The 15781-nt window shown below is 39.7% G+C and overlaps 1 protein-coding gene across 1 annotated transcript in view; it reads right to left on the bottom strand.

Annotated features, from left to right (window-relative positions):
* LOC136760586 (zinc finger protein 236) overlaps positions 1–15781 on the bottom strand; it is a 126097-nt gene that overhangs the window by 105327 nt on the left and 4989 nt on the right. Inside the window, exon 2 of the mRNA XM_066716063.1 lies at positions 872–1014. Coding sequence (XP_066572160.1) covers positions 872–1014 — 143 coding nt within the window. The remainder of the gene's footprint in view (positions 1–871; positions 1015–15781) is intronic.

A 15781-nucleotide genomic window follows, 5' to 3' on the forward strand; every position in this document is an offset into this window, starting at 1 on the left:
AATATACGGTGTAAGTTACATTATTGCTTCACTTTTTCTACAACTGAATGGTTGATAATACTCGGTTTCAAACAAGATGTGTGCCAAGTATCACATTGCAAACAGTACATTTTAATCTACTACTCAGTAGAGTAGAGCTGTAAAATTTAGATGATGCACAAGTTATTCCAGTAACAGTTATTTTATTCCAGAAACATTATTGATTTTTGCTTTTTCCTAGACATAGAAAAGGATTATAATTTGTTTTAACATCCTTAACGAACATTGTCAGTCTTCAATAAAATTAAAACTTTGACAGTTACAAAAATTATAATTACACAATTATTTTTAAGTTTAATTTTCCTTCCTCTCCTTCCCAATATCTGTAGGGCTCAAATAGTTCTAGTCATGAAAATTGACTGTTGTATTTATTAGTCACAGCAAACAGATGAGCACTTTATATAGATTTTTTTTAACCAATTTAAGCTAATAACTAGGCTAATTCAAAGATCAGGTACAAAATGTATCTGTGGTTTCTTCATATGCCTTTTCATCACCTGAACTTCTGTTTAAAAAAAATGGCAACCTAGGACTCTAACATAATTAAACAATTAATTAGATACTGGCAAATTATCAAATATCTCCTAATAACAAGGGAAAGTTAAGTTCATGTATTCAAGAAATTACTTGATTCCATTATTAGATCATTTACATAATAGCCATCAATAGAATAAAAGTTTCCATCTGAATTTTAAAAATTTGTTAAGGCTCTTTCTTCAGAATTTTGCCAACCAACTGTCACATGCATTTATATTGCATATGTAAACACTGTTTTCACAATTGTTACCAGTGTGAGAAATGGTGTATTGATATTGGCCATTTTTGCACTTGCCTTATCATTAACTTCATGGTCCCGGAGGTGGCGCTGTAGTTGACTGTCCTTGGGGAATGTCTGGGAGCACATTGAGCACTTGAATTCTCGGGTGTCTGTGCTGCTATAAGCAGAGTTTTCTGGGTTTGACTCTTGTAATCCATCTGAAAAAAAAAAAATCCCTTGTTTACATGACCTTTTGTATATGTATGTGTGTATATATTATACACATATACATTACATATACACACACACACACACACACACACACACACATTACTGATCACAAGTTTTAGAACACCCCCAAATTTTTAATTTTTTAGTGAAATTTAAGCAGTCCAGTGAAATTTAAGTCCAGTAAATAACCTGAAATGATACAAAGGTAAGCTACGGAAGAGTATTGCTGCCACATGAGAAAAAAAAGATACAGGTTTACCACTGGGTTTTTTTTCCGTATTTTGGGGGCGTGTTGCTGCCAGGTTTTTTGTTGTTGTTGTTGTTTTTTAAATGTGGTGCGTGTTGTTGCCATGAAAAAAAAATGTATTCCAAGACCTTGGAATTCCAAGTTCCAAGGAACTGAAACTATGTGACTCCTGCCAATCGTTCTAAAAATGCATCTCTTTAGTTATATATCTTTAGATATATTTATTTGTGTTGTGACATTAAACAAAAACCAAATGCTGTCACAAAATATACTAATTAGAAACATGTACCAGACAAAGTGCTAATAGCAATTGTAGCCGGAGATTCCTGCTCGGATTCGAACTGCGCACCACAGGAGCCGCAGCCCCTCCAGCACAGTAGTGTTAAGCCCACTACACCTAAAAACCTGCTTTCACAACATCAATTAACACTCTACTGACTTTTTTGATGAATGGTTAAGTCATTTGTAACGTGCTCATATACCATATGGTCCCCGTTTCACTAGCTAAACAGGAATTGCAAGTGTTTCAGACATGCTCAGTATGATAATTTTCTATTAAAACCCTTCTGAAAATTATGTCCGCTTTACTTGAAGTAGCACTGTGATGGCAAAAATAGGTAAACACGGGAAGATACATGGTATAAATGCATTAAATGCATTTTGTGGAAACTCAAGCCACCAGACGCCTTCTTCACACACTGCATCCTGAAGGAGTCGTGTTACAATATCTCACACAATTGATATCTTACTAAGTTTATTAAGTTTCTATCCTTTCTATCCAGTTCTGTCGTATCGTGAGATTACCGATAAGAACGACAAATGTTCATTGATTTTTTTTCCCCCGGCAGCAAAAAATACCTGAGGAAAAAAAATTACGAAAAAAAAACCTTGCATGTCTTTTGTTTTTTTTTCTGTGGTAAACGTTTTTTGTTTTTTTCGTGTGGCCGCCATACGCTTCCGTAGTAAGCAGTAAACTAACAGAGGTTAAAAAAATGTTTAGGTTACCAAACAGTGAAAAATAATGTACATTGCAGTTATATATTGTGTTACTAAACCCTCTTAAGCATTATTTGGCAGTAGAGATGCGCCCATCCGATAATCCGTATCGGTCCGATACAGTCCAAAAACACTGGATTGATATCGGAAATAATAGATGTTGTAATCCGATACGATCCACCGACAAATCTAGGCTGAAACTTCGCCTTAAAGGGGAACTGCACCGAAAATCCAAATGTTCTCAGGTTATTCTATAAGTAGAAACATTATGTGCAGTGAGTTTTTCATGTCCAGCTCATTCTATGTAGCAGAAATCAGAGATTGAGAAATATACCGTGACGTCACCGGGGTCCTAACTATGGAGCTGCTTTCCTGAGAGTCAATGGGGGAAATCAGAAAAGTCACGAAAATCATTAAAAAATTACATTTAATGCATGTTCGATTGGACCCATCATGCTATTTTTCCGAAAGAACCATCGGTTTGTAGTCATAAAAAGTGTATTTCACCACCCAGAACTGTCGCTATTATTGAACATGATTATTTTATTCCAGCACCGCAGTGCGAACTGCGCACGCGTGTTCTCCACAGAGCTGCACTGCGCTGGAGCCAGACGGCGGTGCTGGAATAAAATAATCCTGTTCAATAATAGCGACCTCAGGAAAACTCAGTCACATAGAGGGCATAACAGTCACATTAGAGCAAGGGTCCTGTAGGTTAAGGATGTGGAAACATAATTACTTTTAATGACTTTTCATAGTCTTAATTAGACTTTTTAATGACCGGGATCAAAGTGTTCTAGGATTATAATAGTTGCATCGACAAATTCCATACAAGCACAATCGGTGGAATTCTGCAGATCTGCGCATATCTGCGGAAATCTGCGCTACAAGAACGCGACCAACGTGTTCCTCATAGAGAGGAAAACACTGAAGTGTGTAATATGTGCAGTGCAATTAAACTACCACACATCTACAGCTGGTGCGTTAACCCACCTAAAAGCCAAACACCCTTGTGTGAAACTAGTAATAAAAAAAGGAAAGAGGAGCAACAAACATTCATCTTATTAAACTACACACACAGCCAGCTACTGCCGTTTATTATAACTCGTTTGTGTGTTGAGTGTGGTTTGGAAACGTGGAAAAGTAAATCGTTTAGTTAAGTACGTTGTATAAATTAGTTACATACATAGTCTAATACATTTTGTATTTCGCTGTTATGACCAGAAAACATTGCCACAAGGACACTAATGTTAAGGCATTTTCGGTGCAGCTCACATAGCTAAACTATTAGGCTATTGAATGAAAAATAAATTAAAACAAATTGAAGATCTTTAAGTGAAAACTTAAATGTATGATTTATGACTAACACTGGAGATGCTATTTACGTTAATGTTAAGTTGAGTTACATTCTACATTGAAAATTATATATTTGTTACTGGAAATGCTTATATATATATATATATATATATATATATATATATATATATATATATATATATATACATACACACTCACCTAAAGGATTATTAGGAACACCTGTTCAATTTCTCATTAATGCAATTATCTAACCAACCAATCACATGGCAGTTGCTTCAATGCATTTAGGGGTGTGGTCCTGGTCAAGACAATCTCCTGAACTCCAAACTGAATGTCTGAATGGGAAAGAAAGGTGATTTAAGCAATTTTGAGCGTGGCATGATTGTTGGTGCCAGACGGGCCGGTCTGAGTATTTCACAATCTGCTCAGTTACTGGGATTTTCACGCACAACCATTTCTAGGGTTTACAAAGAATGGTGTGAAAAGGGAAAAACATCCAGTATGCGGCAGTCCTGTGGGCGAAAATGCCTTGTTGATGCTAGAGGTCAGAGGAGAATGGGCCGACTGATTCAAGCTGATAGAAGAGCAACTTTGACTGAAATAACCACTCGTTACAACCCAGGTATGCAGCAAAGCATTTGTGAAGCCACAACACGTACAACCTTGAGGCGGATGGGCTACAACAGCAGAAGACCCCACCGGGTACCACTCATCTCCACTACAAATAGGAAAAAGAGGCTACAATTTGCACAAGCTCACCAAAATTGGACAGTTGAAGACTGGAAAAATGTTGCCTGGTCTGATGAGTCTCGATTTCTGTTGAGACATTCAGATGGTAGAGTCAGAATTTGGTGTAAACAGAATGAGAACATGGATCCATCATGCCTTGTTACCACTGTGCAGGCTGGTGGTGGTGGTGTAATGGTGTGGGGGATGTTTTCTTGGCACACTTTAGGCCCCTTAGTGCCAATTGGGCATCGTTTAAAAGCTACGGCCTACCTGAGCATTGTTTCTGACCATGTCCATCCCTTTATGACCACCATGTACCCATCCTCTGATGGCTGCTTCCAGCAGGATAATGCACCATGTCACAAAGGTCGAATCATTTCAAATTGGTTTCTTGAACATGACAATGAGTTCACTGTACTAAACTGGCCCCCACAATCACCAGATCTCAACCCAATAGAGCATCTTTGGGATGTGGTGGAACGGGAGCTTCGTGCCCTGGATGTGCATCCCACAAATCTCCATCAACTGCAAGATGCTATCCTATCAATATGGGCCAACATTTCTAAAGAATGCTTTCAGCACCTTGTTGAATCAATGCCATGTAGAATTAAGGCAGTTCTGAAGGCGAAAGGGGGTCAAACACAGTATTAGTATGGTGTTCCTAATAATCCTTTAGGTGAGTGTGTATATATATATATATATATATATATATATATATATATATATATATATTTGAGTTATTTATATTGTCATATTTTAATCCAGTGTGACACTAGAATTATATATAATAATATACATTGCGTTAACTAAATGTTGTGATTTGAATTTTGCACAGTTGTACTTTCAGTGATATTTCAGTATTCATTTTGAATGCTTAAATATATATATTTTCATTTAAAAGAGTTTCACTAATTAAAAGGAAGCAACATTATTGCATAAGTCATGTTGTTGTGAGCCTTGTATTTTTTCCTTTAAGGAATTTTGAAATTTGTTTCACATCATCCATACATATGGCATATTAACAGCTTAGTAGTAAACAAAAATACCTAATTGGTATCGGTATCGGATCGGAAAAGAAAGTGGTATCGAACCATCCCTATTTGGCAGTGTTAGCGCAGCTCCTGTGCATAGAAGTTACACTGTATTGCTACAATGCGCACATAATTTGAAAGCTTATTCTCTTGGCTACCAGCACGTTTCATTTTCAAACACATCCGATTTACAGTTTCCATATCACTTCTACCAAAACATGGATGGTCTTGTTTTGATCAGTAGAATATGTCATAATTGTCAATATTTTCTGAAATTTTGTATTCCTACTCAGACGAAGTTTCCCACCACCCTCCATTTCAGAATGTGGAGGTGGGGGGCACAAATGTGGTGGGTATTTTTCACATCAGAGAATGCTTCACACCGTTAGAAAGCTGAGAGTCTCAGCTTTCATGGGATACCAAACACTTGGCAAACAACAGTGAAGAGTACACATGGGATTAAAGAGAAACACATGGATTTAGTGCCCTTGTAAGTGTACCAGAGGGGTTTGTCAATTTAAGGGGTAAAATTATGTTAAATAAAATCTCCAATTGTTCATTTTTTCTATGGTTTAATTTCAAAGTACACTGAAACTGTGTAAATATCAATAAAAGCTGGAAAAATTGAGGTGTTCTAAAACTTTTGACCGGTAGTGTGTGTGTGTATATACACCGATCAGCCATAACATTATGACCACCTGCCTAATATTGTGTATGTCCCCCTTTTGCTGCCAAAACAGCCCCGACCCGTCAAGGCATGGACTCCACCAGACCTCTGAAGGTGTGCTGTGGTATCTGGCACCAAGACGTTAGCAGCAGATCCTTTAAGTCCTGTAAGTTGCGAGGTGGGGCCTCCATGGATCGGACTTGTTCATCCAGCACATCCCACAGATGCTCGATTGGATTGAGATCTAGGGAATTTGGAGGCCAAGTCATCACCTTGAACTCGTGATTCATCAGACCAGGCCACCTTCTTCCATTGCTCCGTGGTCCAGTTCTGATGCTCACGTGCCATTGTAGGCACTTTCAGCAGTGGACAGGGGTCAGCATGGGCACCCTGACTGGTCTGCGGCTACGCAGCCCCATACGCAACAAACTGCGATGCACTGTGTGTTCTGACACCTTTCTATCAGGACCAGCATTAACTTTTTCAGCAATATGAGCTACAGTAGCTTGTCTGTTGGATCGGACCACATGGGCCAGCCTTTGCTCCCCACGTGCATCAATGAGCCTTGGCCGCCCATGACCGTTGCCACTTTTCCTTCCTTGGACCACTGTTGATAGGTACTGACCACTGCAGACTGGGAACACCCCACAAAAGCTGCAGTTTTGGAGATGCTCTGACCCAGTCATCTAGCCATCACAATTTGGCACTTGTCAAAGTCGCTCAGATCCTTACGCTTGCCCATTTTGCAAGGGTGCTTCTAACACATCAACTTTGAGGACAAAATGTTCACTTGCTGCCTAATATATCTCACCCACTGACAGGTGCCATGATAACGAGATTATCAGTGTTATTCACTTCACCTGTCAGTGGTCATAATGTTATGGCTGATCGGTATATATATATGTATATAAAAATTGCTGTACTAGGGAGGGACTTGTGCGATCTTGGCAAGGCAGTGCAATTCAATGCAATTCCGGTGTGCTCTCTACCAATTAGTTACAGGTGGACTATTTAACAGCCCCCAGGACCTCTGTGCCAGCAGCCTTCAGTGCCCCCTCTCTGAAGGGCCCCACTTCCAAAGGGCAGGGACTCTAGCTATGGGACTCCAGCGAGGAGAAGACTGCGAGGAGACGCCGCACATCAACACCAGGCAGCTATGAATATCTCTCCAGTTACCATCCAGCTCTTCTGCTTCTTGGCGTGCACTTGCTCACCATTGCCTCCCTAATCCCTCTAACCTCATCTCTATGCCACTCCCCTCCTCCTCCCTCTCCTGTATTCCCCTCTCTGGAGGTCTATGGAACTATCACTCAGCTTCCAACAAGGCCAACTTCATCTCCGCTTTCACCTCCCACCTCTCTCTGGTTTTCCTCACTATCACTGAGACATGGATCTCCCCTGAGAACTCAACCACCCCTGCTGTCCTATATTCTCTGTTTGTTCCGTCGCACTCCCCTCATCCTACCAGGCTGGGAGGAGGGACAGGGATGCTACTCTCCCCTTCTCTGTCCCCCCTTTCTCTCCTCTAGCAACTAACAGCTTTGAATTCCAGGCAGTAGAACTCACCTCTGCCTCTCACAACTTCCTTCTAGTTCTCTACGTCCTCCTAGTCCACTCACCTCCTTCCTCTACCGCTATCTACTGTCTACATTCTCTTCATTCACCTCAGCTAAGAAGTCTTATTTATACTCTTTGAATCCTCTGTCAATAACCCCCACAAACTCTACTCCACCTTCTCCTCCCTCTTAGCCCCCCTCCACCTCCTCCTCCTTCTTCTTCTTCTTCTCTCTCTGCAGATGATTTTGCCTCCTTCTTCTCCTCTAAGATCACAGACATCCACAAGCTCTTCAACAGCACCCCCTCCTCTCATATCCCACCTCAATCTCCTACTAATTGAGCTTCCTTTTCTTCATTCTTACCTCTCTCCTCATAGGGCACAAACCCACGACGTGTGCCCTGGAACCTCTCCCCACTCGCCTCCTCCAAGCGACTGCTCCAGATCTAGTCCTGTCCATCTCCTCACTCCTCAACTCTTCACTCCTCTCTGGATGTTTACTCTCTGATTTTAAACAAGCTGTTTTGATCCCACTCCTCAAGAAACCTTCCCTTGACCCTACCTCTCCTCAGAACTACTGCCCTGTCTCCCTGCTCCCCTTCCTCTCAAAAACCCTCAAGCGAGCTGTTCACCATCAGCTCTCAGCATTTCTTTCCCATCACTCACTCCTTGATCCTCTGTAATCTGGCTTCCCCACAGCTCACCCCACTGAGACTGCTCTCCTAGCAGTCACTGACTCCCTCAGCTGTGCTCGGGCGACCTCCCTCTCCTCAGTTCTAATCCTCTTTGATCTCTCTGCAGTGTTTAACACCGTCAATCACTCCCTCCTCCTCTCCTGCCTTGCTGACCTTGGAATCTCTGGAACTGCTCTAGCCTGGTTCATACCTCAGTGAAAGGACCTAACCAAGTCTACCCATCCATCCACATCCACACCTCTACCCCTCCTCACAGGTGTACCTCAAGGCTCCGTCCTAGACCCCTTCTGATCTCTCTCTACACAAGCTATCCGGGTCTCCTCATCGCATCCCATGGTTTCTACCATTTCTTAGCAGATGATGCACAGATCTTCCGGTCTTTTCCCTCTACTGACACCCTCATCCCCTCTCGCTTCTCTTCTTTTTTGTCTGCCATCTTTGCCTGGAGCACCACCTCAAGCTCAGCCTCTCCAAATCTGATCTCCTCTTTTTTCCCCCCTGTTCCTCACCTTCTGCTGATCTCTCCATCTCAATCCCCTTGGAATCTACGATACTCTATCCCTCTTCTTCTGCTAAGAACCTAGGTGTCACCCTCGATCCTGTGCTCTCCTACACTCAGCAATTTGCCACGCTGACACACACCTGCAGATTCTTCCTGAGCAACATATGCCGAATCCAACACTTCCTCACTGACTACCTGACTCTTGTCCAGTCCCTGGTCTTCTCCCGCATGGACTATTCCAAGTCCCTCCCAGCTGGCCAGCCTGCAACTACTACCCTCCCACTTCAGGTCATCCAGAACTCTGCAGCTCGTCTGGTATTCTCTCTGCCCCAATTTGCACACGCTACTTCACTGCTCCGCTGCCTCCACTGGCTCCCAATCCCGGCCCGCATCCAGTTCAAGACATTGACCCTCACCTACCGTTGTCTCGACCAGACTGCACCGAGCTATCTTCAGACCCTGACCTCTCCATACATCCCCTCCATACCTCTCCGGTCTTCCTGCACCAGAAGATTAACTTTGCCTCCACTCCCCTTCCTCTAGAGCCCACTCTTTTTCAACCTGTTAAAAGTGGTGGAACGACCTTCCCACTGAAGTCAGGACAGCAGACTCCCTGGCATCTTTCCGGTGATTACTCAACCTATCCAGACTGCAATTTAGTTGCTGTTCCCCTGTGTGGCTCAGCTCTCCTGTAAAATTGCACTTGATGTCTAGCTTTCATTGTACAACTTGCTCTTACATTACTATTAATCGTGTTGTTTATATTGATTTCCCCTATGTCCCCTTCCCCTGACCTCTTAACTATGATTTAACATCTTAAAATTATTGGCAAGCATTGACTGCAAAGTGACTGGCTCCATAAAAAATGATTGACAGTGTCAAAGACCAATGCCAGCACTTCGAATTTTGTGTGGGCATAGCTTTCCCGAAGAAGGAGTGGGATACAAAATAACATGAGCAGGAGCAGTGAATTTGTGTCGGAGTATGACGTAGGTACAATGTGCATTAGTGGTGAAGGCTGGATAAATGATGGTCGAGTGTCTATCATATGGAGCCATTTCACTAAAATAATGGAATATCCCAAAAATATGCGACATACTCGAATAATTCGATTTCAACCATTTAAAACGATTCCGTGAAAAATTGCAATTTGATGATCCATGCAGTTGAATCGTTAAGAATTCTGATCGATGCATCAAGATACACCCCTACTGTACTGCTAATGTAAATAGGCTTAGCAGCCTATAAGTCACTATGAATGTAGGCTTAGGTTATTCAAAATAGGACTACTTTTAAATAAAAGTAATTGCTGGACAATAAATGATAGAATTTTAATTGTAGGCCTACTAATAATTCCTATCTTCTGTTCAAATCAGGAATGTGTAGCACGTTGGAGAATGAAAAAGAAAATGGTAAAGCGGATCTTGGAGCAGGCCCCGGAATCTTCATGGATGGCCAACAGCCTAAACCCAATTGAATAGTCCTTGAATCAGTGAATGCCGTGCCAAAACTGGTAGCCAATTTCACAGACATTCTCTCAGGAAAGACATACATAACAGTCTCATGTCTCCTGCCTTGCTGAGACTAATTAAGAATGAAGTCCTAAATGCAATGGAGGAAGACTCCCAGCTCCCAGCTGCCAACAAAAGCAGCATTGTAGGGCACTTTGAGTAAAAATATGAAAACGAAGCAACAAAGTACATACTGTGTAAAGCTGCGTTTCTTGATGCAAGATACCGGAGGGATAACATTGAAGAGGCATCACTTGATGACATTATGATGCAACTAGAAAGAGAGATTACAGCATTCTTCCAACAGAGCCAGACATCCAGCCAGCCTCAAAGAGAAGAAAAGGAGGGAGCTGGTCAGCCGACACCTTTAAAAAAAAAAAAACTAAAATTCTCTTGGCAGTCTATTGGGAATAGCAAAGCCCTCTGTATCCCTCAGTATGGACCTGCAAGCCAGGGCCAAGCTCATGGTCTACCTAAAGAGGTGGTGGAGATAATGATCCTCTTGCATGGTGTTCGACCAATGGCAGACTGTTTCCACTGATGTCCAATATAGCACAACAATACCTCTGCATCTGTGCGACAAGCATGCCATTGGAACGCGTCTTCAGCACTGCCGGCAATATTGTCTTCTCTCAGAAGGTTAATGTGTTGGTTTTCCTCACACAAAATACATAGCCTGACTAAACATGGAAAATCTTGAATTTTTGGGCAGGCTTTATTCAAAAGGACTACATTTGGGCTATACCTCTGGTTTATAAGAAACAAAAATCCAGTCAGGTTGATATTTAGATTTTGTGCGTTTGTTATTTATTTAGGCTACTTATTTTCATTTTTGTCGCTAGCTGCTACTAGAAAACTATACAACTGCACTTAGTCACAGTTTCATGTTTAGTTAGATGCTACTTTCTTCACATTTGTAATGTAAATCCCATGATGTACAGTTGTATTTAATCCCGCCCAATATAGTGGGAGTGGTCCCATTTTCTCTGTATTAAATCAATAAAATATCGGCAAGAAAACAACCTGAAAATGCTCTTGCAGGTCCTCTAGTTTTAGACAACTTTGAAGTTGTCTAATGCCTCTCACGGTTAAGGCAAAGTGGAAAAAAAGCCTGTTCGGCATAGGCTTGCACAGGCGCTGCTCCGGGTTTATTCACAGCCTCCACAACTCTGTGTATCCAGTGGAAATAACTGATTATTGCTACAGTAACCGCAATACTGATATGCAGTGCGGGTAACAAAATAAATTTTGAGCCCAACATCCATACAAATGAAATGTTGCCTTTTGTTCATGCACAGAGAGAAAATAATTTGATATTGAATGTAATTTTATATTATGTTTTGATCAGCAATGTGTGAGTGTTTTTTTACGTTTTACGTTTGTTTTTAACGTATTTCTTCAGGACTTATTTGTTTAATTCACTCATTCACTGCTATTGCTTTGTTGTTCTGAAAACCATTTAATGTCTTAAAAATGGCTTCCTTCTTAGGACATCTTTCTTGGGAGTAGTTCTGACAATCGAGTAAACATTAAACCTCCTACTCACTACAAAGTTATGTATATTCAGCCTATATCCTCTATAAAGGGGTGTTTCCATGCATGATACATTTGGCATCACAACATACTCAGCACAACAACAAATATGGTCTAAAATTACCAACACATCTAGACTCCAATTGAAAGCAAATGTTGAGTTGAAAAAGTCTCTAACTTCTATGTCATGTTCGGACATATTTGTAGTTACAATTTTAAAATTGTATGATTAGCACTGATTATAGGCTATGTGTTATATGTCCAAGGTACATATTTTTCCAGCAGTACACGCATTAGCTCAGCAAACCTATTTTTCTTTATTTTCCTTGTCTCATCAATTCTCCTTCATTGGCTAATAGATAAAAGATGCAGGAAGGAAATGAGGAGTTAAGGAAAGTGATCAATTTAGACTTTTGGGACAGGCTCCCACTCTCCTTGTTGGGACTATGTTAGAAATCTCACATTGTGTCCTTAATCTTCTTAAATTGTGTTAATGTTGTGCTACATTTATGTTGTGATGTACAAAGAAGATTATATTTTCAAATACAAGGCATTGATTCAAATATAAATGACTTAAATGACTGAAACTGCAGAATATAAAATACTAGTGAAAATACATAATTGAAGTATTTGCAAATACATATCAATATTTGAACAAGCGTACATAAGTATTTTCAATTACAGTAAAGCTAATTGTCATCAGGATACAATTTGTAATCTTTCATATAAAAAACTTAAATGGTATTTGGTGTAGCGTAAGCATGGGTAATTAATAAAGAACTGTGAATCAACATAACTCGGTTTAGCAGGGTTTTACTTAAACAGGAATAGGGTATTTCTACATAATCTCCATCTCTTGCTAATCCAGCTTTCCACTACTTCTATCTTGGCTCTCTCCCTCTAGGACACGACAGGAAACCCCATCAAGGCTTATAGATTAAACACAAACTACTGCTTTCCCTTTATATAAAATAAACAAGCAATATATGTAGCGTATACTAAACAAATACATTGCTGCTACACATTATCCTAAAATAAATTATCCAGTATACATAAGTAGAATATATATATAAAATTCAAATTATTGCTTATAGGCTACAGCAGCCAATAGAAAATTAACAGCACTGTAGGTTTTAGTACTGAACAACTGCAGCAACAGCAACTCGCCAGAACAACACAAAACAACCTCCAGGATGCAGAGTGATGATCAGAAGACAAACTTGCAACTAAAATCATGGAACTAAATCAACGAATAGCCTATAAAAATCACCAATTGCAGCGCAAGCAATCTGATCAACTATAGATATACTTTACCCATTTTATCAAGCGCCAATTAACACAAGTAAGTTCCCTGCCCAAATAGCATTTATCAGAGAATGATGTAATCACTTTCTTAACTAAGGCCATTATCACTACTGACACGGAACTACAAGTACAAGTGCTTAGATACAATACTAGACCAACAACTCAATAATAAGTTCGTTGTGGCATTCTTCTCAACCCAGTCTCGCAAAAAAGTAATTAAATCATACAGTACGTACTAGCAGGGAGCATAACAGCATGTCAAAATAAATACATGTGCATCTCACCTTAGATCATCTTTTGTCTTGATTTCTTCATCGATAATTCAGTTATCGTCGATGATCTGTGTCATCATCAATGACTGTCATTATCATCGATAAATGATGTTATCCTCTATGGTACAACACTAATATATGTATGTATATTACACTTGTTGTTTCTGTTTTTTTGTTAAGGGAAAGTGTAAAAAGATTATGTGTATAATCCTCCATACAGTGCAATAACCTTATACCATATACCACAGTCATGGTGCTGAACCAAACCATTAAAAAGATATCTACATGTTGCTGAAGTGTAGGCTTACTTCTTGAGCATTGTGTAGGATCCCACCTAGCCTACATGGGTGATTCTCACGAAAGTCTAATTTCAGAGTGATCCTCTTTGAGTTTTTGAAAAACAAAATTGACCAACAAATTGTTTTTGGAGTTTGCTTAGTAGGGTCTAAAGTCACTATAAATGTTGATTTCAAAGAGACTATTTACTTATTTTAATATATTTTAGTGCTTCTTTCGTACCAAGTGAATGAAATTTCTCATTACCGCAATAACATTTCACAAGCACAAGAGTGGGAAATTAGATTTTTTTTTTCACGTTTCTGTAATTGCTATGATAAAAAGTAGCTCTAAGCTAACTATAGTAATGGACAAAGTAGAATTCTTTACTTTATTACTATAATTTATTTTCAAGATTTTCTCATTACCGAAAATATACCTCAAGAATGCGATCATAAAATCTGGGATAATTCATGTTTAATTACTTACCTTACCACATTTTGTTGAGTTCCTACAACAGCTTAACTCATAGTGTTGGTCTATATTATGGAAAGCTTAATTGAAGGTACAGTGAAGGTAACAGTAATTAAATTACTTCATATTTCCGTAATGATAAGCAGGTTGCGGTAATGAGAGTAACTGAGTACCCTATGTAAAGAGCAATAGTATTTGATTTCATGTTTCATGTTAATCAAATAGCAGTGTAAAATGTATAGATATGGTGCAGCATCAATATCAAAGCATAAAGCACTAGAAATGTTTCTTGAATTTCAGTTAATCGGGGCTGGCTCCAGGCATTGGCTACACCGGTGGTCACCTGGGCCGACATCCATCCAGGGGGTTGAGATCAAAAAATATTACTTGATTTTATGTCTAATCTTGCCTACTTTTGAAATAAATATAAATATGATAATTGATGCAGTTGTAGTTGAAGACCCCTAGACCCTCCTCAGTACTGTTTACTCTCATAATAAATCACATTCCACAGCTTTACTTGTATTTGGGGTTGCCAATCCAAAATCTTAATTAGGGTACCATCAAAGTCAGCCCTGAAATGAATAGTACTATTATAACAACACAAAAAGAAACGGAGAAGACCTTTTTGTAGGACAATGGAAAAAAATGTGTTCTGTGTTTCATATCAAAGGAAACATAATATCCATAGGTGATACAATTACTTTAAAAACATAGATAATTATATAAGTATCAAGTACTGGGGGTGGATAGAGGATTTTCATTAAAGGGGCTCATGAGCAGAACATTTTCGATTGAGTGCCCCTAGTGTACAAATTAGAACATTTCATAGACAATCCAACTATGCCTTTTTTATGGATTTTTTACCTCAACTCTTCTATTAGGTGGGTCAAAATCAGACATTTGCAGTTAATTGAATGAATAATGTCTAAGAGAAAAAACAATGGCATATTTAGTGGGGAGGGGCCTTGGGGCCATGGAAATTTTGAAAAAACTGTGATTGTTTAAATCATGCCTAAGACTATCCCTGAGTTCCGAGGCCAGAGTGGCTAAACCGTCTCCATTAACATCTTTACCTCAATTTGACTGATATGCAGCTTCAATAGTGAAAGTGAAACTGGAGCAGAATCTATTATTTTTTTGCAAACTTTTTTTTGTAAAGCATCAGATTGAGACCCTGAGATTCACGGGTCAGGAATTTCAAATTGGAGGTAAGAAAATTAACATGCAGTGCACCTTCAGTGTTGATTTTCTTTGGTGTATATGAGGAAAACTTTATTTTACTGTCATTTTGTTGAGGGAAAAAAAAAACTGAAAGGAGGGGATAGCAGGATGGTAGTCTTCATTGACAACGAAGTCAAAAAGTTTGTGATTTCAACAACTATCATTGTCCCCACATTCATGAGGTGGTGTAGCAGGGGTGGAATATGGCATGCCAGCCAGTTGATATGCGACCAAGGCGGGTCCTAGATGTTCTGTCGGTCGCAGTACCTACTCATTTCTGAGAACTATTTTAATGGATTTTTGCAACTATGCCAGTTACAACAGCAACAGGGGAGCGATCATTCAGTGCACTAAAACTACTCAAAACATTTGCGCTCCACAAATAAGGACCTCAAACTAATTTATGCAGATGTTCTTGAT

The sequence above is a fragment of the Amia ocellicauda genome, chromosome 10, assembly GCF_036373705.1.
Source record: "Amia ocellicauda isolate fAmiCal2 chromosome 10, fAmiCal2.hap1, whole genome shotgun sequence".
Classification (NCBI taxonomy): Eukaryota; Metazoa; Chordata; class Actinopteri; order Amiiformes; family Amiidae; genus Amia; species Amia ocellicauda.